Source organism: Alternaria dauci, chromosome 8 (genome assembly GCF_042100115.1).
Source record: "Alternaria dauci strain A2016 chromosome 8, whole genome shotgun sequence".
NCBI lineage: Eukaryota > Fungi > Ascomycota > Dothideomycetes > Pleosporales > Pleosporaceae > Alternaria > Alternaria dauci.
This window is the reverse complement of record NC_091279.1, coordinates 1,343,795-1,367,285: the sequence shown is the minus strand read 5'-3', so window position 1 is coordinate 1,367,285 and position 23,491 is coordinate 1,343,795. Positions and strand designations below refer to the sequence as shown.

The 23,491-nt window shown below is 52.8% G+C and overlaps 10 protein-coding genes across 10 annotated transcripts; 7 read left to right on the top strand and 3 right to left on the bottom strand.

Annotated features, from left to right (window-relative positions):
• The first annotated feature begins 35 nt into the window (after positions 1 to 35).
• Positions 36 to 2,634, top strand: ACET3X_008403 (uncharacterized protein). The gene is made up of 4 exons (XM_069454573.1): positions 36 to 735; positions 849 to 1,083; positions 1,138 to 1,785; positions 1,841 to 2,634. Exons 1-4 carry the CDS (start codon positions 621 to 623, stop codon positions 2,457 to 2,459), a joined length of 1,617 nt encoding a protein of 538 aa, XP_069304005.1. The 5' UTR covers positions 36 to 620; the 3' UTR covers positions 2,460 to 2,634.
• Positions 2,635 to 4,093: 1,459 nt separating this feature from the next.
• On the top strand, positions 4,094 to 5,365 carry ACET3X_008402 (uncharacterized protein; the record flags this gene model as incomplete). The annotated part of the gene is made up of 1 exon (XM_069454571.1): positions 4,094 to 5,365. One exon carries the CDS (start codon positions 4,094 to 4,096, stop codon positions 5,363 to 5,365), a length of 1,272 nt encoding a protein of 423 aa, XP_069304004.1.
• A 672-nt stretch (positions 5,366 to 6,037) lies between these two features.
• ACET3X_008401 (uncharacterized protein) lies at positions 6,038 to 7,917 on the top strand (the record flags this gene model as incomplete). The annotated part of the gene is made up of 4 exons (XM_069454570.1): positions 6,038 to 6,390; positions 6,441 to 7,498; positions 7,560 to 7,697; positions 7,757 to 7,917. 4 exons carry the CDS (start codon positions 6,038 to 6,040, stop codon positions 7,915 to 7,917), a joined length of 1,710 nt encoding a protein of 569 aa, XP_069304003.1.
• A 1,522-nt stretch (positions 7,918 to 9,439) lies between these two features.
• On the top strand, positions 9,440 to 11,709 carry ACET3X_008400 (uncharacterized protein; the record flags this gene model as incomplete). Its single annotated transcript, XM_069454569.1, has 5 exons — positions 9,440 to 9,554; positions 9,611 to 9,627; positions 9,718 to 9,828; positions 9,880 to 11,093; positions 11,265 to 11,709. The coding sequence occupies 5 exons, from the start codon at positions 9,440 to 9,442 to the stop codon at positions 11,707 to 11,709; spliced, it is 1,902 nt and encodes a 633-aa protein (XP_069304002.1).
• A 528-nt stretch (positions 11,710 to 12,237) lies between these two features.
• Positions 12,238 to 13,252, top strand: ACET3X_008399 (uncharacterized protein). Its single transcript, XM_069454568.1, has 4 exons — positions 12,238 to 12,333; positions 12,383 to 12,400; positions 12,454 to 12,514; positions 12,569 to 13,252. Exons 1-4 carry the CDS (start codon positions 12,330 to 12,332, stop codon positions 13,185 to 13,187), a joined length of 702 nt encoding a protein of 233 aa, XP_069304001.1. The 5' UTR covers positions 12,238 to 12,329; the 3' UTR covers positions 13,188 to 13,252.
• A 358-nt stretch (positions 13,253 to 13,610) lies between these two features.
• ACET3X_008398 (uncharacterized protein) lies at positions 13,611 to 14,260 on the bottom strand (the record flags this gene model as incomplete). Its single annotated transcript, XM_069454567.1, has 2 exons — positions 13,611 to 13,681; positions 13,738 to 14,260. 2 exons carry the CDS (start codon positions 14,258 to 14,260, stop codon positions 13,611 to 13,613), a joined length of 594 nt encoding a protein of 197 aa, XP_069304000.1.
• Positions 14,261 to 16,922: 2,662 nt separating this feature from the next.
• ACET3X_008397 (uncharacterized protein) lies at positions 16,923 to 17,561 on the bottom strand (the record flags this gene model as incomplete). Its single annotated transcript, XM_069454566.1, has 1 exon — positions 16,923 to 17,561. The coding sequence occupies one exon, from the start codon at positions 17,559 to 17,561 to the stop codon at positions 16,923 to 16,925; it is 639 nt and encodes a 212-aa protein (XP_069303999.1).
• Positions 17,562 to 17,917: 356 nt separating this feature from the next.
• Positions 17,918 to 19,689, top strand: ACET3X_008396 (uncharacterized protein). Its single transcript, XM_069454565.1, has 3 exons — positions 17,918 to 18,250; positions 18,390 to 19,258; positions 19,316 to 19,689. Exons 1-3 carry the CDS (start codon positions 18,178 to 18,180, stop codon positions 19,544 to 19,546), a joined length of 1,173 nt encoding a protein of 390 aa, XP_069303998.1. The 5' UTR covers positions 17,918 to 18,177; the 3' UTR covers positions 19,547 to 19,689.
• Positions 19,690 to 19,926: 237 nt separating this feature from the next.
• ACET3X_008395 (uncharacterized protein) lies at positions 19,927 to 22,138 on the bottom strand. The gene has a single exon (XM_069454564.1). It carries the CDS (start codon positions 21,677 to 21,679, stop codon positions 20,519 to 20,521), a length of 1,161 nt encoding a protein of 386 aa, XP_069303997.1. The 5' UTR covers positions 21,680 to 22,138; the 3' UTR covers positions 19,927 to 20,518.
• A 389-nt stretch (positions 22,139 to 22,527) lies between these two features.
• Positions 22,528 to 23,276, top strand: ACET3X_008394 (uncharacterized protein; the record flags this gene model as incomplete). The annotated part of the gene is made up of 4 exons (XM_069454563.1): positions 22,528 to 22,579; positions 22,626 to 22,644; positions 22,701 to 22,772; positions 22,829 to 23,276. 4 exons carry the CDS (start codon positions 22,528 to 22,530, stop codon positions 23,274 to 23,276), a joined length of 591 nt encoding a protein of 196 aa, XP_069303996.1.
• Positions 23,277 to 23,491: the final 215 nt, after the last annotated feature.

The window sequence follows — 23,491 nt, the reverse complement described above, 5'->3', positions numbered from 1 at the left end:
CTGCATTCGGCTGCCTCCTTCCCCACGTATGCATCCCCAGACCCCGTTGCCCAGCCCTACTACACCACATCCACCCTCGTCTGGTTCTTTACGATTCACTGGCAAACGAGCCGGCTCATTTCTTGATTCACTTGCATCGTATGGACCTCACGCGTGGCGCTCTGCAACTGGTATACTTTGGGCAGTCCGCCCGTCCGCCGAACTGCTCCTAGGCCTGGATCCGCCCATGAGAAGGCCCTTTTACTTGACTAGAGTACCGTCCAGGCATAGCGAGCTTGGAAAGTAAAAATTTCCCAGTCACTCCGCTGTTGCTCCGCCCCTAAAGCAGCACTATTACCGCTCAACAAGCATGCTTGGCGAACGGAGTGGCGCCCTGAACGCCGCATCGCTGCATCCAGAGCAGAAATCATGCATCGGGCCAGGCAAGCAGGGCAGGAACCTCGGTGCCATGGGGTTGCAAGCGTGAGTTGTTTTGCGGAGAAGCCTGTACACTATAAAGAGACCCAGTGTTCCGGAATCCTTCAGCATCATTGCACATCGGCCCTCGAGTGGAGAGCAGTTCCATTTTTCCCCTCCACAACTCCGGTTCTTCTCCAGACTTTGCCGGCTGCATATCCAAGATGGCAGAGAAGAAAGACGGCATGGGCGCTGTTACGCACCAACTGAGCCGGGCCGACGATGACACGAACAAGCACACGAACGTCAAGGAGGCCAATGTGGCCTCAGTGGCTCTCAGTAAGTTCCATTTTGCATTCTCAGCTCAGGCCATACCCAAGCAACTACTGAGGGCATTCGATTCTCCCATTGTATGATGTGAGCGTATGGCAAGAGTACTAACAGGCGCGCAGCCGCTGCCATGGAGGCAGAAAAGCCGAAGCTGTGGTCTCGAGGCATGATCCAGCTCTACATGATCATGGGCATTGGCTACCTCGTCTCCACGCTTAACGGTTTCGACAGCTCCCTCATGGGATCCATCAACGCGATGAAAGCCTACCAGAACACCTTTAATTTGACTGGTGTGGGATCCAGCACTGGCGTCATCTTCATCATCTACAACCTGGGCCAAATTGCCGCCTTTCCTTTGTAAGTTCGAGACCGATAAAGGTACCTGTTTTCCTTGCGACTAACTCTGTCCAGCTGTGGACTCCTTGCTGATGGATATGGTCGCCGTGTCTGCATTGCCGTCGGCTGCGCGCTTGTGCTCGTTGGAACCGCCGTCCAAGCTACGGCCAACGAGACGGGTCACTTCATTGCTGGTCGCTTCATCCTCGGATTTGGCGCGTCCATCGCCTCTGCTGCTGGTCCTGCCTACACCGTTGAACTCGCGCACCCTGCCTATCGTGGAACCATGGCTGGAATGTACAACAACTTTTGGTGGGTTGGCAACATTCTGGCTGGCTGGACTACATATGGAACCAACCTTCACATGGGCAACTCTTCATGGGCATGGAGAATTCCCACTGTTGTTCAGTGCATTCTCCCTTCCATTGTTTTGGGCTTGATCATGTTCTTCCCGGAAACACCTCGTTGGCTCTTGGCGCATGACCGCCGAGAGGAGGCCATCGCCATCATGGCAAAGTACCACGGAGACGGCAACCCCAACTCTCCCATCGTACAGCTCCAGCTACACGAGATTACCGAAGACTTTGCCGCCACTCGCAGCGACAACCCCTGGTGGGACTTCCGTGAGCTCTTCAACACCAAGGCAGCACGTTACCGATTGGCCATGGTCATTGCGATGGCTTTCTTCGGACAATGGAGTGGCAACAACGTCGTCAGCTATTAGTATGTATCTTATTGTCCTACGCTCTCCCTCTCTCTAGCTAACGCACGTAAAAAGCATGCCAAGCATGATAGCCGCCGCCGGCATTGATGATCCGAATGACCAGCTCCTTATTAACGCAATCAACCCAATTTTCTCGATGCTTGCTGCCATATATGGTGCCACACTTCTCGACAAGCTTGGCCGCCGAAAGATGCTTATGGGCGGTCTCTGGGGCGGTCTCTTTGCCTACGTTCTCCTCACAGCCTTTACTGCCACTGCGACCGAGAAAAATAACCTCGCTTACGGCACCATTGTCTCCATCTACCTCTTCGGCATCTTCTTCGCCTGGGGATGGACTCCCCTACAGACTTTGTATGCAGTCGAATGTTTGGAGAACCGTACTCGTGCAAAGGGATCCGGTCTCAACTTCCTGTTCCTCAACGTCGCCATGATGGTCAACACCTACGGGATCTCGGTCGGAATGGAAAAGATTGGATGGAAGCTTTACCTCGTTTACATTGCATGGATTTGCATCGAGATTGTCATTATTTTCTTCTTCTTTGTTGAGACTGCGGGCAAGACTCTTGAGGAGCTAAAGGAGATCTTTGAGGCGCCCAACCCGAGGAATGCCAGTTTGAAGAGGGCAAAGGTGGAGATTGATGAGAGCGGAAACATCCATAATGTTCAGGAGTGATGTACGATAGGGGATATTGGATTTCATGCGGTGCTTTATACTCTCAAGACTTATTATTAAGCTTAGATACACTATTTTACGCTATGTAAGGGCAGACACCAGCTCTGTAGTCGCCTAGGTACAATATTGCTCCACAAAGGAAGATCAATTGCTCTCCTGTAGTTGTCTAGTACGGTGTTTAATTTTTCCCGTATATAGTGTGTATTTAAAAAGTGAAATACCTAGGTATGGTCAAAGTCCTTGCGTGTCGAATGCTAAATAGTATTGCAGTTGCCATGATTAGAAGGTTAACGAAGCGTATAGCGACAAAGTGAATGTGTAGGCTAGTGCAGCGCAAGTGTTTGTTTGGTCACACGAGTCTGTAGGCAACACAAGCACAGACGTCATATCGGACCATGCGAGCGAGCGAACTCCGTTTGTTCTACGGACTGGAGACCCTCTTGTTCTGGTCACCGTTCACCTTTTCGTTCTTGTCGTTTCCTTCAACCAGCCCAGCCTGTTACAACTTACAGGTGCGATTCGCGGGTCACGGTTCTACCCACTACCACGATGGTTTTCTTTCCGCCAGATACACCACATAACCTCTTCCAAGGTACCACTGAGACTTGGTGTAAAGAGCGAGATGGTATGCCCGCAGGACCAGCCCCACACACAGTCGCCAGACAGACAGAACACGGATGTGAGGTCATCAAGACGTTCACATCACCGGACGGCAAAATCAGATATGAGACTGGTATGCAGGGACATGTTTTGACCGTCCTCAAAAGGCCGAACAAAATGGAGGTGGCCAAGATCTTCATTCAGGGCGTGACGCAGACTGGCCCTGGACCGGGTGATAACAACCAGGCAAGTCGACGGTGTACGAAATGCACGTGAGACACATGCTGATCTGTTGTCTTCAATTCTACAGTGGGTACCTCGCGCCAACATCAAAATCGGGTCGCAATGGAGAGATCGTCTACAAGATTGGCCTATCCACATCGACAAGTCTGTTGGCGCGGCATCTAGTCGTGCGGCCATCTCATCGGGTTCTGGAAACCAGATACTCGACAGAACAGTCACGGGAATCATCCAAGCCTTTATCGATTCCCCAGCCGCCTTCATGGGTACCTCGGTTTCTCAACTTGCGGAAACGCACGGCGTCGCAGGAATCGTCAAGATGATCATACAGGGAATCAAGGCAGCAGGTCTATATGACGTACTCAACAAGCAAGACTGTACCAAGACAGACTTATCCACTGCGTCCAAATGTGATATCGGCCCAAACAAAGGGAAGGGCAAAATCGGTGTCTACGTTAGGTTCCAGAAGTCTGGGGCTTATGTAGAGCATTGGTCGCCAGATACTTGGTTAGTTCCCATGACCTCGATTTCTGCTTGAACTAACGTTTATTCCTAGGTATGCATATGTTGGCCAGACGCGAGACAGTTTTTACCAACGATACGATACTCATCTGAATGGAAACACCAGGATCGCGATACTCAATAGAGGATCAACCAACCTACGAACATTCGTGCTCTGCGTACTGGATTCGCAAACTCCGCCCATAGTTTTCTTTCTGGCTGAACAGTTGTTCGTGTGTCTTTTTGGGACATATGTATCTGGTCTTCTGGAAGAGTCAGTTGCACGAACTGGCATGTTCAAACTCAGTATGATAGAGGCTGCTGCATACTGTTCCAGCATCTCCAATGCGGTATTCGAGGTTACCAAATGGAAAGTGCTCCTGAAGCGTTCTGGGTTTTCAGGTTTTGAGGGCAGCAACATCCAATCTCCGCTGGAAGAGATCGGTGAGAGAAAGGAGAAGATGCTCTGGCTTCGTACCGACTTCAAGATCAAGGACTTCGAAACAGGCACTTCCTACACTATGGCGCAGTTCCGTCGTCATGTACCCAAGACGGTCACCTATTCAGAAACGAACACGTTCATTTTATCGGACCTGAGCACACCTGTCAGTGTGACATCTGGGAAGTCGGATTCATATTCCCTCACTGAGAATGTGACCAGTCCGAGTGATCTAAACGGAGAGATCTACCCTCTCCCCAAGTCAGAGATGCAAGTCATCTTCGAAGTTCGTTTGGACGGAAAGCCGCATCCTAAATCATACGCCCGGCTTCCTTGCATTGGACCTTTTGAGAACTGGGACCAAGTCAATTCTCTCGCTGTTCGGTACGAGTGGGAGCATCCACGAGGCTCGGGCAAATGGCGCCTTCGATACGTTCAAGCTCGCCAACTTCTGGCCAAGCGAGCTCGAGATATCCCGGGATCTTTGACGCGATACGCGCTAGCGGTCACATACATACATTGGCTTTTCGGTGCTGGTAGGGCAACCTTTCCAAGTTGGATAGCACCACCAGGTAAAGCCCGGGTTCTACAGCTCGTCTATGACTACATGTCACAATCCATTCGTATCCAGGTGCCAGGCCAATACCAGATGTTACCCTCGACGCGGAGGTCCAATGCCACCCTGGAGTCAATGATGGAATCATACAATCTTGGGAAATTCGAAGACGTCGATACGCTTAAAGCTTACCAAAGCAAAGCGAGGGAGACTTGTGACCTGTGTATGTTCCTGCAGTATATGGCAAAAGGCAGTCCTGAGATGGGAACCAGCTGTGAGCGGACAGGAAACACGTGTTCAAACTGCTGCAAATGGGGCCTTCCTCGTTGTCCATGGACCCCAGGACTTGTCAGTGAGACGGCGATTATGACAATTCAAGGTTCAGGGACAGGAAACATCAGCGGCGACGAGGAAGTGACGTTTTATCGTGTGCGAGAAATCCTTATCGCGCGTGCTGAGGCTATCCAGCAGCCAGAGACCAACACCTTTGCTCAGGAACTGGTTGCTCTCCAGAAACAGGAGCTTCGTGACGAGAGTGACATCGAGCATGATGACGAGGACGAGGTTTAGGGGGATGACGAGGACGAGCTTAGAGGGAGTGGCATCGAATGACAACATGATCGGAGTATGCGAACCGAACAGTGTCTCAAAGGCCTAGGTTGAGAGGCAGTTATCATACGAGGTTTCATGCGTCCATTGTTTACGGTTATGGTAGGGTGTGACCGCGCCTTCCTCGATCGTCGTATGTGAACTTCGATTTACTCACCTCTTGTCTGTGTCCAGAGCATCAGATATGAGGTTAGTATTGTGTTAAAGTATAGTGCAAAGTGTCGTGATTAACTAATACTGGCAAAGCGCAAGTTTCGGGACGAAGACAAGGAAAATGTCCCACCGTCACCACCACCATTCAGACGAGTACTGCGCTCAGCATCAAAACGCCAAAAATGACACACACCCGTCTTCGAGACTCCGAAGTGGCATGCTATACAAGAGGAAAATCAACCACCACCCCTGTAGTCGCCTAGTAGGATGTTCAATCTTCCGTTGTATAGCGTGACGGCACGATAAGGGAAACGTTGGAGAAATGTGGGGTCCTTCTCCGCAATGTGGGGAAAGACAGACACCTTCACACCCATGTCATCGCCTAGCCGAATAGGTCTGTTCCTGCAGGATATATGAACGACATATCATAGAGATATGTCTCGCCTTTCCGCGATACCTACTCATCTGACATCGTTTACAATGACGCCATTACCAGCTTACATCGACCCGGAGTACCAATCCACACATTACAACCTGTTCCGAGACTCTATCACCGTTCCGCTGGAGTCGGTATTACCGCCCGATGTCAGCCGAAATGCATTCGATACAGCGATCGAGAGATACAAAGGTGTTGTTGGTGACGCGCAGGTATACCAAGGTGATGCCTTGGCAGAGTACATCGATCCGTATGAGTTGCATGAGGCGGAAGGGACGCGGAGAATGCCTAGCGCAGCCGTCCGACCCAAGAACGTAGAGGAATTGAAAGAGGTGCTGAAGATCTCGAACGAATTCGCTATACCAGTGTGGACATTCTCAAGAGGCAAGAATCTTGGGTCAGTAGGCTCCTACACACATCTCAGTCGATCATCTAACAATCGGATAGATATGGTGGACCAGCTCCTCGCGTGACTGGCTCTGTAGCCCTAGATCTTCATCGCATGGACAAAATCATCGAAGTAAGCGCTGAATACGCTTATGCTGTCGTTGAACCTGGGGTTACCTTCACCGAACTCTACGACTACTGCGTCAAGAACAAGCTCAACGTTTGGCCTTCCGTACCGTCCCTGGGATGGGGTTCGGTTGTCGGGAATACACTTGATCGTGGCACAGGCTTCACGCCCACCGCAACCCATCACCAGCATATTTGTGGGGTTGAGGCTATGCTGGCGAACGGTGACCTCGTACGAACCGGACAATTCGCCATTTCCAACTCCTCGTCCGCGCATCTCTCAAAGTTCACATTCGGACCTAGCATCGAGGGCTTGTTCCTGCAGTCCAACCTTGGTGTCGTGACTAAACTCGGCATCTGGCTTACGCCTGCACCCCAAGCTTTCATGTCTTGCTCGTTCGACATGCCTGACTTTGACGACGTGGAGACGATTGTTGATGTTTTTGGACCACTGCGACGCGACGGCCTGCTTCCGAATTCAGTTTATGTATCGAACGTGACCGAGTGGCTAGGCATGATTGGTCCTCGGGAAGACTTTTGGCCGCATAATACTTCAATTCCAGACTGGAGAGTGAAGGAACTACAGAAGCAGTTTGACCTGGGCTACTGGAACGCCAAGTTTGGTTTGTACGGCGCGAAGGATGTTATTCAAGCGCATTTCGACCAGCTGAAGAAGATCATCGAGAAGAAAGCGCCAAAAGGTCGGCTGATGGGGAAATTGTTCTCTGCGCCGGATGGAGAGACATTGGATCCAACATCCGTTCCTGAAATTGACGGCGGCTTCTTCGTTGGCATACCGACTCTCTGGTCGCTTCCCATGGTAAAGTTCCGCCTACCCAAGTCTGGAGGTGGTATCGGTGCGCATTACGACTACAGTCCCATCATTCCTTCCAACGGCAAGGAGATCCTGAGTTGGGTCAAGACGGCGAAAAAGATCTGCGAAGCTGACAACTTTGATTTGTTTTGTGACTTTTTCATGCACGAGCGTCATGGTAAGTTCTTTGCTGTTCAAATAACAGATGATGACACGCTGATGCTAATATACGTATTTAGTCATCTTTGTCAACATGTTCACTTTTGACAAGACAAACGCGACACATCGAAAAGCCGTGCAGAACATTTTTGACAACCTGTTCGAGGCAGGAAAGAAGAGAGGATACAGCAAATATCGTAGCCACGTCAATACCATGGGTAAGTGTTGGGTCTTTCCGGGCATGGCTGTTTGTCTACAGCTGCTAACGCTGATTCAGATCGGGTCGCTTCGTTGTACGATTTCAATGACCATGCGTATCGGAGATTTGTTGAGACGATCAAAGACGCTGTTGATCCTAATGGTATACTGTCGCCGGGAAAGCAAGGCATTTGGCCAAAGCGGTTCCGAGGCAATGAGGCCTCGAAGGCGCATCTATGAGCTGCGGTGTCCGTGCCGGAGCTGCAAGCGCAGAAACGTGCTTATGTATTAGTGAATACATTGACCCAAGAGAGACAGCGAGCTTGATCTTTCGTTCTGCATCCCTGTTCCTGTGATGAAGCCTCGCCATAGAAGGGAAAAATCAAACGCCACCTCTGTAGTCGTCTAGGTAGAGTATTACTCTACAAAAGAAGATAGATTGCTCTCCTGTAGTTGGCTAGTAGGATGTTCGATTTTCCCTTCTATAGCGTGCCTGTACGAATCACAAGGCATCACGCTGTGGACACACCGAGGCTCGGGTCGTCACAACAGCAATACACGCCAGCTTATGAACTGGAGGAAGATGTATGTCCAATTATAGTCCTACACATCCACGAAATGTTCATGGGTAGGGTGGAGAAGACACGGCTCTGCTAAAAACCAATTTCAGTCTCCCACAGAGAGAAAAGTTGCTTCCAGGCCATAGAGAGCTGAACCCGGGAGCAGGCAATAGTGGGGTAGTAGCATACAACATGTACGGGAGCGACGACTCGACGGACGACAAACACTGATCGTCCTGCGTGCGAGCACGTGCCGCAACCAGTACATCGCGAGGTTGTTGGTGAGCAGAAGCAGCGAGCCGGAGCTTGGTTTTAGATGAAAATTATTCCCGCTCGGACCCCGCTTTGTCAGCAGCTCTTGGCACTGCGCACCTGAAATTCTCGTCGCAGCTCGGGCACGCTTTCTCTTCCCTACACACAATCATAAAAATGGACGATTAATCAACGGCTATATCGAGCTCCTCATCTCTATAGTTGTCATATTTGCGTCACTAGAGTAATACCTGGCACTTTTAGGCTTTTTGCTTCGATTTCTATGTTGCTTGAAGCCACCTGCGTGACCATACATACCGAGCTTTTTTACTGGGTGCCAAAGAAGAACATTTTCGCATGGACCTGTGCTTGTGGGACGACGTGTTCTCTTGGATTGTGAAGCAGTGATGACGACGACTGCAATGCCACCCAGCGGTTATGTGTATGTGTCTTGTCTCATGGCCAGCCGACCGACTGGCAACGAAAGAGGGCGGCTTCGGGCCTTCAAAAACCAGATCGGCAGCGTCTGTGAGGCGTGCCACTGAGCGCGCATGCCGTTGATGCGCTGTCGTAAGCTGGCCCAGCTCGCCAGGTTGGCAGGACAATGATGGGACTTTTGGGTGCAGTGTTGGAAGCTCAGACAGGGGCATGGTGCTGTATATAGCCCAAAAACGCAGGGTTCTGGAGCTTCTGCGGGTTGCCATGTGCGCGTATGTGGAACGAATGCATTACTCGCCATGGCGTGTGTCGACTAAGGGCCCTACCAAGCCTCCCTTCTGTGCTCATGTTTTGCTTTGCTATGGAATTATTCTTTCTTGGGTGATCTTGCATACGCGCCCTCTTGCCGCGTCCCTCTTGCCCCCTATCCCCCCCGCGTATTGCTCCCGTGCACGTTCTGCCGCGCCCCGATCTTCAACCTCCGCCCGAACCGCTTCCTCCTTCCAGACAAGATGGCGTCGGCCCTGAACAAGCGCCAGCAAGCGCGTAATGAGCGTACATTACAGGAACTCATCAAGACAGTTCCAGGCAACGGAACCTGCGCCGACTGCGGTGCGCGGAATCCAGGTAAGTTGTGCAGGCGCATGCCGTCGGGGAGGCCCAATGCTAACCACACCACGCAGGATGGGCGAGCTGGAGTGTAAGTCTCCCCGTATACCAACACGAATCCATATTCCCCTCATAGTCCATCGCCTGCCGACCGTCGACACAACACTGACATTTGCTGTAGCTGGGCATCTTCCTGTGCATGCGATGCGCAGCCCTGCACCGCAAGCTGGGGACGCACATATCCAAGGTCAAATCCCTGAGTATGGATAAGTGGGACAATGCACAAGTCGACGTAAGAACTGTCACTTCTGCGGCTCAAGTCCGGGTGCTGACGCGTGGTTAGAACATGAAGCGCATTGGTAATCTCGAATCCAACAAGACGTACAACCCGCGTAACGTCAAGCCCTCGATACCCATCGACATCGACGAGGTCGACAGTGCCATGGAGAGATACATCCGAGCAAAGTATGAGCAGAGGATATACTTGGACGCTTCGCGGCCGGGCACGCGACAGAACACGGGCAGTACGAGCTCTGAAGACCGACCACCGCCCTTACCACCCAAGCCGACTGGTCGCTTTGGATTCGGGCTACGAAAGGCGGCGACATCCCCGCGGAATTTGACTCCGCCGCTGTCGCCAGGGCTCAGTGGCTTCAGCCAACAAGACCAATCACCTCCACGCATCAACAAGCCTTCCAGGGTCTTCGGTTCCAACATACACACCTCGGGCGACGGCATGGATTCCAAGCTAGCGCAGCTGCGGGACATGGGCTTCCCCGACGACAAGCGCAATTCGACGGTACTGAAGGGACTGAATGGGAACCTGGACCGGGCAGTGGAGGCTTTGATCAGGTTGGGAGAACAGGACCCTGGCAGATCGAGAGGAAGTACACCGACACCGGCTTCGCAACCGACGTCCAATGGCATTTCATTCGACAATCCGAGCACCGCACCCGCTACGACATCGTCCACGAACCCTTTCGATGCGCTAGATGCGCCTACTCAGCCTCAGCAGCAACCGCAACTCGCTCCGCTTCAGACCCAGCAAGCCTCGTATGGAGGGCCGACCGCACAACAAGCCTATTCGTCCAACTCCTACAACCCATTCCTGCAACAGTCCTCTCAAGGATATGTCCAGCAACAGGCCCCTCAGCAACAACCCCAGCAGCAAAACTACGGCTATCAGCAAAACCCTTGGAATCAACAACAGCAGAGCCTCGAACAGTCATTCCAGGGTATGCAAATCTCAAACCCACAGCCTCAGCAGCCTCTATTCCCGAACCGAACTGGAGGCGCTGAATCCCAACCTTCCTCATTCCCCCAAACGAACCCCTACAACCAATCCTTCACTCCACCGCCGATGCCGCAGATACCCGAACAATACAGTTCTTTCTTTGCCCCGCCGCAGCCGCAGTACCAATCCATGTCCAACCCCTCAAGTCCCGGAAACCCCTTCTTGAGATCGTCGCAAAGCCAAATGTTTACCCCAACCAATCTCGCAAGCTCCAATCCGTTCGGCCAGTCGACATTCCAGCAGCAACAGCACTCTCAACCGCAGTCGGCTCACCCGCAATCAGCTCCACCACAGCAGCAAATGCCTAATCCTTGGTCGCAGCAGCAGTCATCTCAAGCACAAACAACTTCTGCTCAGCAGCAAATGCCCAATCCTTGGTCACAGCAGCATCAGCAGCAGCAGCAACAACAACAACAACAACAACAACAATACAGCCAGCCTCCAGCTCCCCAGACGGCGAACCCTTGGCAACCCCAACAATCGACCTATCAAACCCAGGATCCAACTCAAAACTACCAAGCCCAGCAACAGAGTTTCCAGAACCAACAGCAGTTATATCAGCAACAAAGCTCTAATCCTTTCGACAAGAACGCTTCGATCCTCTCGTTGTACAACCAACCTCAGCAAGCTACCCAGCAAGCACCCCAGCAACAGGCTCAACCGATAGCCGTGCAAGCTTCGACTCCTGTTGCGCAAGCACCCGGACGCTCAAATCCGTTTGGTGGTGTGTCCGGCGCGCCACAAGGACAAGCACTATCCGCTGCACAAACACCTGGCACAAGGCATGTCAGCAACGAGAGCGTAGACTTTGCGGGTCTGATGGGTGGACGGCATTCGCCCGACGCTTTCTCAGGCTTGAGTGCGAGCTTCAGGCGGTAGATGGGCTGAGTTCAACTCCGCAGTATCTTGGAAATGTGGACAACTGGCTAGGGTAATTTTTTTTTGTTGATACTTTTGGTTTCTAAGGAAGTGTGGTATTGGATATTGCAAAGAAGAGTAGGAAGTGGTAGCGACACCGACAATAGTGTGGGTGCGGTTTGTTGTATGATACCTAGCAAGGAGGTGCGCCGCATCACCTTTACATTAATTACTACCTCATTCTACACCTTTACAGATTAGAATCTATACTGACATGAACCTAAACAGGTCAACTTGTATGCACCGCTTCCACTCGTCATAGGCACTAGCTCAAGCTTTTCCTTGCGTATGCATATTATAGTTTATTTTACATCCGAACCTAAGGAGTTTGCAGTCTAGAGTTTGGCGGCAAAGCCATGTATTGCCATTGGCTTTGAAATGTTATGATTTCACGTGCAAACGTGAAGCCACTGTGGCTAGACCTTTCGCGTCTACGTCATTGCTCTCAGCCGCGTACCTGACCCTGAACTTCCCACCACTCTTCGTGTCAGCCTGCCTCCTCACTCACCCCAAACCTTGCTTCTTGCTTCGATCACCTACTTGTTACTCAATCCGACCATAACGATTCACCAAGCAACACCATGGGTGAGATACATAGCAGCCTGGCGATCAAACTTCAACTAACCTCAAACAGCGCCCCCAGCGGACTATTGTAGGCGCGCATGGTTTCGTGATACTAAGTATCAAGCTCATGTGATTCTATAGACAAGGTCCTAGAAGTCGACTCGAAGGCGACTCAGCAGCAAATTCGCGATGCCTACAAGAAGTACGCTTATACCCCTTACAGTCGTCTTCGCACAACTTCTAACATACTTTCTAGGGCTGCGCTAAAACACCACCCCGATCGTGTACCATCTGACTCCCCTGAACGCGCAAGTCGCACGAAGCGCTTCCAACAAATCAACGACGCCTACTACACGTTATCGGACACCACGCGGCGCCGCGACTACGACGCTGCACGCACCTATAACAGCTTCACAGGCAGCACCGCAACACCAGACGAAGAATTTGACGAAGGAATCCCCAACAATGCAGGCGCAGGCGGGGGTTTTGCCCAAGGCTTCCCATGGTCCGCATTCGGCTTCGGCAGCGCTCCAGCCGGCAACACGGAAGAATCGCACAACCGCTTCTCTGAAGAGCAGTTCGGTGGTATCTTTGAGGAGATGCTACGAGAAGAGGGCATGGCAGATCAGGATGCGCATCCTACGGGCAAGTTCTGGAGTATTGTGGGTGGTCTGAGTGGAGGCGCCATGGGCTTTATCGTCGCAAATTTCCCTGGTATGGTCGCTGGTGCTGTTGCTGGAAACAGGCTAGGAGCTGTAAGAGATACAAAGGGCAAGAGTGTTTATGCTGTGTTCCAGGAGATGCCACAGGCAGACAAGGCGAGGTTGCTGAGTGGGCTCGCTGCCAAGGTCTTTGCGAATGTCGTGTCTGGTTGAGGGACATTGAGAGAGGGGTGGTATGAAGTGATGGATTTACATGGGCTGTATGACTGACGATATCCTTGAGAGTTTCTTTGGTCCCTTTTCACCTTTTGCTTAGAACGAGAACTATTCATCACCCACCGACGTCGTCTTGTCACTCGATCTCGTGCCTACAAAGCAAGTGAAGATGTATGAAGAAAGTATGCTTGCATCTGCATTTGCATCTAAACGCCATGTAGGTCTAAGCCTACGCAAAGGAGGGATATCTCTAATAAATAACATGAAAGAACCAAAATCAGAAAGAGGAGAAAGCGCGGTGGGAATGCCGACACACGCCTTCTCCTCATGCTGTCGTAACGTCGTGCCACAACAAAAGAAAAACACCACCTTTTACCAGCCGTGCCAATCAACGTCCCATCTCTTCCTCATCTCCCCGTGTCACCAATCATTCCTACTCCCTGTGAGATTCCCCACGACCCTCGTGATGGTAAAAATATTCTCAACCGTTCCTAGAAGAAAGAGGCGTCAGCCTCCCTTCCGCTTTACATGAACTTGCTTGCCATACTCGCCAAGTTAGCCAGTCCTCCGATTCCGCCTGCCACACTCTGCATGTCAATGTTGCCAAGCCCGGCCATCATGCCTCCGCCACCATTACTCGGCCCGCTCCGGCTGCTTTCCATGCCATATCCCTGACTACCGTAGTAGCCGCTACTGGCACCTCCACTGCTGCTGTGGTGGCCAGAGCCAGAGTACCCGCCTCTTGCTCCTTGCCCGCCCATCTCGGGTAGGTTGACGCCGAACTGGCGAGCAAGTTTGTGGAGGACGCCTCCCGAGACGAGCGGCATGATGACCATGAAGAAGACTTTGTAGGGGTGGCGTTGGGCGTAGCGCCAGATTTCTCGGAGGAAATGTTGTAGTTTTTTGTACAGGTGTTGCATGTACGAGTCGCGGGGTGAGCGCTTGTACCGCGATGTTGAGCTGTGGTGGCGCGACGATGCAGAGTAGGATGAGGAAGCATAGCCGGGGCGGTAGGTTGATGAGCGCCGTGAGGGCGAGCCCGTGGAGAAGGGGTTCCAACTGCTACCCATGATGTTGGTTTGTGTGGTGTCGGAAGACGATGCGAGTAGCGTTGGTTTTGGGAGGAGTGAGGCTGTAAGTGGTGTTGCCGATCCTCTTGAGTTGTTTGTTGATTGCGATATATGTGCGCGAACGACAGATGTCGGGATGCGATGGTGTAGTGTGTACTTTGACGCCCAGCGCATTCAGCGCAAAGTACGCTGATATGGTGTATGCGAGTGGATGAGGTTTGTCGACAACAATGACTATGACTGTGAGTCTTGTGCCAGCGCAACAACGTCCAAGGATCTAGAAGAGCTGTCGCAACAAAAGTCCGGTGAAGGGAGTGGGTCTCTTGGGCTTCAATCGCCTCCTCTTCGCCTCATTAACAGAGGTTTTCCCTGCTTCTCTGCCCTGCCTTGCCTGATGACGCCCTACCAATCAGCTAGATCGGAGCGCGCAACCCAACTCCCAAGCTGCTATGACAACACTGGCCACCGTGCGCGGAAACAGAATGTAGAAATGACTAGTAGGGAACACGTCAACGGGTAGAAAAACCACAAAATATGGCACGGTTGGGGAATGTGGCGGGCTTGCTGGTGAAGGAAGGAACTTTGGCCAGCTTAAAGATGTGCGCGAACTTGTGGAGCTGAGAGGAGTGATCGGCACAGCTACCAGACCGCTCTTTGGTGGTTGGGCGGCCTGCGTAGCCCTGCAGGTACCGCCACCTCGATTTATGCCGACCCAGATGGCACTTGTGCAGTGCACGATGATGTGCGTGAACCATGAAAATCGCGTAGATTACTCGTCTTTACGCGAGAGAGAGATGTGACACAGATGGACATGGAAATTCCTTACACCAACAGCAATCGATATCCGATACTGCTTCGAGACTCTTGACATGGTTGCGGACGAAAAATCTCCTTGTGCAACGGTCGTTTGTGCGCACACCCCTGTGGCATAAGCGCCTGCAGGACCGTTGGAAATGTTCGAGACCCGGATGCAGCTGCAAGATGCAGATGCAGCACACGCAATATGGCATTCAACAAGACGTGCTAGGTCTGGATTGAGTCGGCCGACGCGTTCCTGCATACCCTTTTTCCCCGGTCGAGACATGTTTGACGGATTAAGAGTCAGATCGAATGACTGTTATCGAACAACACACTTCAGTGGAGAAAACAATACATATATGTATCAGTACAACATAATAACAAAGGGCCCACTACATACGTGGCCGTCTTTTACACCCTGTACCTCATGCAATGTCTGCGAAAGCAATAATCGATTGGATCATAGTTTACCAAAACGAAGAGCAAGGGACATCTGTCATGATCGATTACAGCACCATGCTTCATCCTTTCTTCCTACTTTTACCGCTCTTCCGCCGTCTCTCTCCATGTCCACTACCACTGGCTCCCGTAGCTTCGTGAGTTTGAACTGGAGTAGCAGAACTTGATGCTGGCGGTGACACAGCTGGGTCCGACTGGCCAACATGACTGCCCGCTACAGGTGCTGCTCGCTGAAGCGTTACTGATGCAGGAGCAGGAACAGGAACACGTCGTGTGACTGATGTATAGCTAGCCTCCGATACCCCCGAGCTCAGTCTCCGTGTATACTGCGGCTGAGGCGAAGTCGTTGACGAAGAAGGCGCTGGACTGAAAACATGATACTGATAGGGCTCCACAGGAAACGGCACAAGTCCACCGGACTGGATGGAGGATGATCTTGTGCGTGTGCCTTGTGGAAGATCAGCCTCATACGCAGCTTGCCGAGAGGATATAGAACGGCCTTGCCGTGGAGGAGTAGTCGGGCGGTAATCATATTCGGATGCTGGAAAGGCGCCTAGCATGTCTCGAGAGAAGCTGGCATGTGAAGGCGGGGAAGTATGATGACTAGTATCAGATGCGGAACGGGACGCGGGACGTAAAGGCTCCCGCTCATGATTCAGGCTACCCTGGTAGGCATTAATGGGGGCATACACGGGCTGCCCGTCCGGGCCAGGTATAATGAACCCTGGTGGCGGTGCACGACTGTCCGTTGTGGGCATACGCTTGTGACTGCTAGATTTCTCTTTCTTCGACTTTGACCCGAAGATGGAGCTCCGCTGCTGGTTCTTCTTCGACCTGGAAGAACTGCCGTGCTTGCTAGTCGTATCAACGCTGATCATACTCGCGGCATCATGGGGCATGGAAGTATAGGTTGGTCGAGGTTGGGTTTCAGGGCGAACTGCGGTCGATCGTGAACCATATAGTCTTGACTGATACGCATCTAGCTCCTCTGGGGTCAACGATACGTCTGTATTCCCTGCTGCTCTTGCTATCCGAATCTTATCCAGTACTCGCCGGAAGAGTACCTCTTCGTGTTCAGGGGAACTGATACTGTTGCCCATGTCGTCAAGATAACCATCCTGATGGTCTTGCCGATATGTTGCCTCACCCAAAGCCATAGTCCTTTCCTCCCATGCTCTAATATCCATATCATTAAAATATAGCTCATCTGGATTGATGCTCCTGCCATTCAAGGCCGGTTGAAAGGCCTGATCTAATTTAACGCCTCCTTTCTCGTCTTCACTATCCAATTCTTGAAACCTAAGCACGTCGTCTTGTACCCCCTCATAATATCTCCCCACACCCGACGAGCCCCCTGGTGGTCTTCCCCATGGGGGCATAGCGTAAGGAGTTCGCGGCCGACCACTTAGACCGCCTCCTCGGAAAAAGCTGACTCGATTGGCTTGTCCATGAATGCAGCATGGCCTACAACTGTGACACCGGTTGCGCCAATAAGCCAGAGAAACGTAGAGAAGGGCGAGGCCCAGAGTCCAAGAGGAAGTGCGATGAGGAAAAGCGTAGTGTACAGCTGAGAGGTGGTGGCACGCCAGCTACCGAGCTGGAGATCATTTCCCTCGAGCTTGCCGATTCCAAACATGCCACCAACTACGAGGCAGATGACGAAGAGGAGCGTCAAATTGGTGAGCAGACTGTAGATGCTGAGCATGACGAAGACGGCGGCATAGTTGCTCGAAAAGTAGCCCAGGTTGTAGTTGACCCTGCTCTGTACCTCAGCAAAGTTGGCGGGCTTGGAAACGCGCTTGAAGTCGAAGAACTCGGAGATGGGTCGCAGGTTGGCGAATCGAGAGGAGACGGACGTGTTGCGCAGACCGTCGAAGCGTCCACCGAAGTTCATCCTGGATGTCAGAGCATCGATGGGAATGCTGAAGCGCGACATGACGGAGGGTGTATTGGGCGCGGGTTGAGGGGCAGGCGATGATTCTTGGCGTTGGTCGGGGGTAATGAGGGTCTGCTGCTGTTCTTCAAGATCTTTGGGGGAGGTCATGGTCAGTTCAGGCGCTGATAGTGGTGAAGAGATCGAGGGAAGGCTGGAGATGTGTCCTCTTGCGGGGAATGAGGTGGTAAAGTTTATAGTAGATGGCTGCCTTACGTTGGGGAAAGAATCGCGAGAGAGGGAATGAGCTGACGCGGCTGAAGTGAGCGGAGGTGAAGTGGAAGTGGTGTTGGGAGGAGAGGGTTGCGTGTCGCTGGTCCGTATTGGAACTTTTGTTGGCCCCCTGCCGCGAATCCCGTAGTTCAGGGTCGTGCCTGCCTATCCAACACAGCCACAGAGCGCGCTCAAACCCTCAGCCCTGAGCGATGACCCTCTAGCCGAGTCTCACATGCAAGTCCTGGAAAGGCCACCTTTTTTTCTTGTTCTGAACTCAGCAACTTGGGGTGAAAGAAGACAGCGAGCGCACTGGCAAAGGCTTCACTTTGTTCCTCGAGCCTGCTACAGTTGTGTCGCCTTGGTAGCGGTCAGACCGATCGGGCCACGTTCCGTCTCTACAGCGGGCTCACGGCACTAGAGACATCTGGCTGCACCGGCCTGCAGCCTCCCTATCACTTTGCTCCAAGACCCGCCAACTCTCGAGGCAACCACCCGGATCAACCCCCCAGCCATGAGATCTCACGCGTTGCTCGCATTGGTCTTGTGTCTCTTTGCAGCATTCGCCGCTGCCTGGACCAAAGAGGGTGCGTAACTTCTCCTGTTGTGTCTCGTCTTCAAGTGCGTGCATGCATGCTTGCGGCCACATATGCGCCTTCCCAATATACATTTCCCAACTCCAGCTCCAGCTGCAGTTACGAGCTGCTTGCTGACAGTCTTGTACAGACCACGAGATATTCCGCATCCGCGACGAAGTTGTCAAAGCAGACGGCGCCAATGTCACTTTCTACGATCTCCTCGGTGTCAAGCCCAGCGCGTCCCAGGACCAATTGACCCAAGCCCTCCGCAAGAAGTCGCGCGAACTGCACCCGGACAAGGCCCGCAAGGTCTTCGTTTCAAACTATGCCAAGACACACAAGAAGAAGCCATCCAACAAGGAAATCGAGGCACACTTGAAGAAGGTCACCGCCGCCTACCAGCGCCTTTCGGTCGTTGGGAAGATGCTCAAGGGCGCCGAGCGCGAGCGCTACGATCACTTCCTGAGGAACGGCTTCCCAGCATGGAGGGGCTCTGGCTACTACTATGAGCGCTTCCGTCCTGGCCTTGGCTCAGTCATCGTCGGTCTACTCGCCGTCTTCGGTGGAGGCTTCCACTACTTCGCCCTGTTGATGTCCTGGAAGCGTCGCAGGGAGTTCGCCGAGAGGTACATTCGCCAGGCACGCAAGACTGCTTGGGGTGATGAGAGTGGTCTTCAGGGCATCCCTGGAGTCGATGATACCGCCGCACCTGTCAACGCCGAACAGTTCGAAAAGGATTCTGCCGAGGATACACCAGAGGAGCTGGCCCCACGCAACCGTCGGGAGAGACGCGCTATGGAGAAGGATGCTCGCAAGCCCAAGAAGGCGCAAGCTGTGAAAAAGGCCCGTGCCGATGGCATCAGCACCCCCGTCGAGGCAGAGGTCATCTCTGGCCCCCAGGGTGCCAAGAAGCGCATCGTCGCTGAGAACGGCAAAGTCTTGGTCGTCGATTCCGTTGGCAACGTCTTCTTGGAAATCGAGAATGAGGACGGTATGAAGGGTGAATACTTGGTCGACGTACGCATACACTCCACTCTTCAAAAAAAAACACTCGACAAAGCTAACAGCATCTAGCCTGATGAGGAGCCTAAGCCTACCATCTACGATACCCTCCTGTTCAAGCTGCCCAAGTTTGCCTACAACCAATCAGTTGGACGTGTCCTTGGAAGGAAAGAGATGATTGACGCTCCATTGCTTGATACCTCCAATCTGACTGAAGAGGAGGCCGCTATCCAGAATGCTACCGCGCCCAACCTCAACGGCGAGGCGAGGAAACGCAAGGCCATGGCCAAGAAGGCAAGGTAGGCCCTTGCGTACGACATGGCATATGCTGTAGTGTTGCAAAAGTTTGGCATCATGTTTGGTTGTTGGTAGACAAAAAGGGTACTGGACTATGCATGTGCGTGTAAGATACAGAGATAGACTACAATATGAGCCACGCATTGCGAAGAGCTTTCAGCACTCGTCCCAAACGCCTCGTGTCGCCGAAATCCCGTCTAGTCGTCACAAGTACACCTGCAAACTGACCGTGGGTCTAAATGCTAATCAAACAAGTATTAGTGTGCGGAGTACATAGCTCCAGCGCTACCAGCACCGACTGTAGTACACGCCGCTTCCAAGTTTCCTACCACCGCCACCTTCACCATGTTCAAACAAACAACAACTCGGTCACATTGCTCGTTGATGACGGTTCATTATGGGGTCTGGTATGTAAGTCTACAAGTAGTACCTCGAGCTCAAACGATCTGGCGGTGCGCGCACATGCTAAATGTACAAAGGACAGAAACCCCCTCCCCCCTCTTTTCAAGCGCCGATTTAACGCCAATGTGATTAACAAGCATCCATGGATACTTCCCCTACGGTCGTAAGACAAACGTGACAGCAATAGTAATAAAGGTGGTTGGGGATGGCAGACTCGGACAGTCCCCCCTCCCCAAACCCGAAGCCGGTACCACAATCGGAGAAAGTGACGAAAAAGCAAGCCGCATAAAATGGTATCACAAGCCAAGCAGTGAGCCCGAAAGCAAGGAGACCCGCACGCATGCATACAAGCAAAAAGTCAACAAGAACCTCTTTCTCTTTTTCACATCCTCTTGTGTCGCCTGCTCACACACGGTAATCATCTTTTATTATGGACAAAGTGCTTGCAGACACAGCTCTGGCGCGCTCCACCTCCGACGCATACGCCCATCGGTATACGCCAAACGGATTCTTCTGGAGCACGCTACTTCCCGCGCTCACAGTACGCTGCTTGGCAGGCTGCTGTTCGAGATCCAACTAGAATCGTTCTCGGGATCCAGTGCCGTGGTTTTCGAAGAGATCTTCTAGATAACCACTGGGAGTGCGGCCGCCAGGGACATTTGTGCCGCCAGGTACATTCAGCGACAACTGGCTTACGGCGTGACCGTCCTGGCCATAGATGCTTCTCGTGTTACCGGGTTGACCGACTGTTGCGACGCTGTTGCGGTTGTATACAGATAGTCCGTCTCGTGATGGTGGCGCGCGAGCATATCCTCCACGGGATGGTGGCAGTGATGGCGATTCCGGTGGTGACATACCGGACCTTGCGCTGAATCGGTTTCCTGGGGATGAGAGGGAGAGCGCTGAAAGATTGTTGGGGTTCTGGCCGCCAATGTGCATCTGTGGTGAGCCAGCAGCAGGGGCTGCGTTGCCAGATGCGTAGTATCCCGCAGGAAGATACGTAGACGACCGGGCCGCTACAGAATCACGCACACCGGCGGCGCGACCTGCAGTCGGAGAGAAGAACAAAGTCGATGCCGATTTCTGTGCCGCGGGCGCACCAGCGAAAGCTTTTGACGACTTGCCAATGGGGGCAGCATTTAGGTGATCCAGAGACATGGTCGAACTCGCTCCAACCACATTGTACATCCCCCGCTTCTTGCCCGGCACTGCTGACATGGCCTTGATATCAGCCAGGTTCTGAGCCATGGCCGCCCGCTTGACAGAGCGATGCAGCGACCACGCAACGAGACCGCGCCACGCTAGCACCGCCGCACCAAAGAACGCAAGGATAGCACCGACGCAGATGAAGACGGTTCCGTCTGGGAGGTCGGATTTTTGCATAAAGGCAGCACCGGCTGTGTCTGGGACTTTGACATCTGGAATACCGATACCGGCCAGTGTTGGTGCACCCACGAGGTTGAAGACACTTGTAGACCCGGTCTGGGTAGCCGTGCTAGAGGGCGCATCTCCTGTCGTTGCAGCCTCGGTGGTCTCGGAGGTGGCGGCTTGTGATGTGGGCGCAGCTTCTGAGGTCGCTGCTTGTGATGTCTCGGCGGCGGAGGTGTCGGGTGTATTTGTCGCTGCGTCGCCTCCCGGTTGGGTGACAGTGGATAGATCGGGTGCGTTCTCGATCTGAGCGAGTACGGTAGGAGCAACGACGAGCAGCAGGCTCACGAGGCCCACAGAGGGTCGCATCTTGGGGTTGCTGTGTATAGGTGTGTGCGGAGATGGGGTCGCCGATGGGCAGTGTGCGGAAGGGGCCGAGTGGGTTCAGGAGATGGTGTGGTCAGGGCTCGCAGTCCAGCAGGCGGGTTCCAAGAGTCGATTGGTGAAGGGAAAAGCAAGCAGAAGAAGACGCAATCGCAGGTGATATCGATAGGACAGAGAAGCGCCGAAACGAGTGACGGGGAACGAAGGGAAAGGCTGGTGGTGGAGTGCAGGACGGGGTCAGGGTAACAAGGGGCGGAGTCGTGGACCCGCTGGCAATATGCGCAGTCTGAGCGCCCAGTTCGCGTGATGTCTGGCCGTGTTCGATATAGGCTAGCGATGGGAATCTATCGAAAGAGACAATAATTGGCATCAGGGTACTTTGCGCGATCATCAAATAGTCTGCGAGCCAGCCCTGGGAGCAAATAGTGGTTGACGTCTGCGCTGGTTGTCTGGCTCAGCATGCAGGAAAAACATGGGTATGCAGGGCTGGCCGTGACAGATCCCCAACCCAGGAACGTCGCTGCTATTCTGGGACCTGCGTGACCCGAGAATTTAGGGCTTAGCGTCGTCCTCTTTGCCCAGTCACAGCCCACCAATCGGCGCCTCGAGGCTCCGACGGCCGCATCCTCTTGGCATCAAAAAGCTGCCGCCTTATCGATAGCAAAAAAGTGGTTTGCGAACAACCAGCAGCACCATACGACTGCGCCCCTGACGACTGTGCGAGCCATTACTTTGATACCCCATCGCTACGTCATCGGGCAAGTAGCGAAAGACGAGGAGTTTTCACAGCCGATTGAAGCTCGCCGACGAGCGTTCTAGCACCACCTGCAATCATGGGTGTCGCGAAGAGAACGCGCAAGTTTGCGCAAACGAAAAGGATCGTTGGTATGTCTGGCGTCGTGTCTGAATGAGCCTCTGTTAACATCACCAGGTCAACGAGATGCTCGACTGTATGCAATCACGCGTCCCACTGCTCTTTGCGACGTGCGCGCTAACTCCACTGCAGTAAGAAGAATCAAATGGCCGGCGAGATAGAAGCAAAGAAAAAAGAGGAGGAAAACAAGGCAAAGCGAGAAATGTATGCATCTCACATGTTTTTTCACGCAAAGAGCATGCACGGCTAACATTTGACAGCCCACAAGTCTCCTCAGCCCTCTTCTTCCAAGCCAACACCGCCCTCGGCCCACCCTACTCTGTCCTCGTGGACACCAACTTCCTCTCCCACACCGTGCACGCCAAGCTCGAACTCGACAAGGCCCTCATGGACCTCCTCTACGCCAAGGCCACTCCCATCATCACAACCTGCGTCATGGCCGAGCTCGAGAAACTCGGCCCCAAATACCGTATTGCGCTCAGAATCGCCCGCGACGAGAGATGGCAGCGCCTCAAGTGCGATCACAAGGGCACGTATGCCGATGACTGTATCGTCGACAGGGTCCAGAAACACAGAATCTACCTGGTTGCGACAAACGATAGGGATCTCAAGAGGCGCATACGGAAGATTCCTGGTGTGCCCATTGTTAGCGTGGCAAAGGGCAAATACGTTATCGAGAGGTTGCCAGACGTGCCTGATAGTCACTAAGCTGAGGACAAGGATAATGCGAGTAGGGCCATAATGGGTTATATGCATAGCGAAAGGCGTTCAGGTCATATCAAGCAGTTGACGCTATCTCGACAAGTATTTCTACGACCATCGAGAGCAGGAATGAATCATCAGCACACATGTGGTTTAACAAGCAACCGCGATCCTTTTGACGCTGAGACTTGTTTGCATATAGGACAAGCTACAGCTTGGTA

Coding starts and splice junctions, on each gene's coding strand:
- ACET3X_008403 (XM_069454573.1), top strand. CDS start 621: ATGGCAGAGAAGAAAGACGGCATGGGCGCTGTTACGCACCAACTGAGC. Junction 1,084..1,137: donor CAAATTGCCGCCTTTCCTTT/GTAAGTTCGAGA, acceptor AACTCTGTCCAG/CTGTGGACTCCTTGCTGATG. Junction 1,786..1,840: donor AACAACGTCGTCAGCTATTA/GTATGTATCTTA, acceptor GCACGTAAAAAG/CATGCCAAGCATGATAGCCG.
- ACET3X_008399 (XM_069454568.1), top strand. Junction 12,515..12,568: donor ATTCGCGATGCCTACAAGAA/GTACGCTTATAC, acceptor CATACTTTCTAG/GGCTGCGCTAAAACACCACC.
- ACET3X_008396 (XM_069454565.1), top strand. CDS start 18,178: ATGAGATCTCACGCGTTGCTCGCATTGGTCTTGTGTCTCTTTGCAGCA. Junction 18,251..18,389: donor CGCTGCCTGGACCAAAGAGG/GTGCGTAACTTC, acceptor AGTCTTGTACAG/ACCACGAGATATTCCGCATC. Junction 19,259..19,315: donor AGGGTGAATACTTGGTCGAC/GTACGCATACAC, acceptor AACAGCATCTAG/CCTGATGAGGAGCCTAAGCC.
- ACET3X_008395 (XM_069454564.1), bottom strand. CDS start 21,679: ATGCGACCCTCTGTGGGCCTCGTGAGCCTGCTGCTCGTCGTTGCTCCT.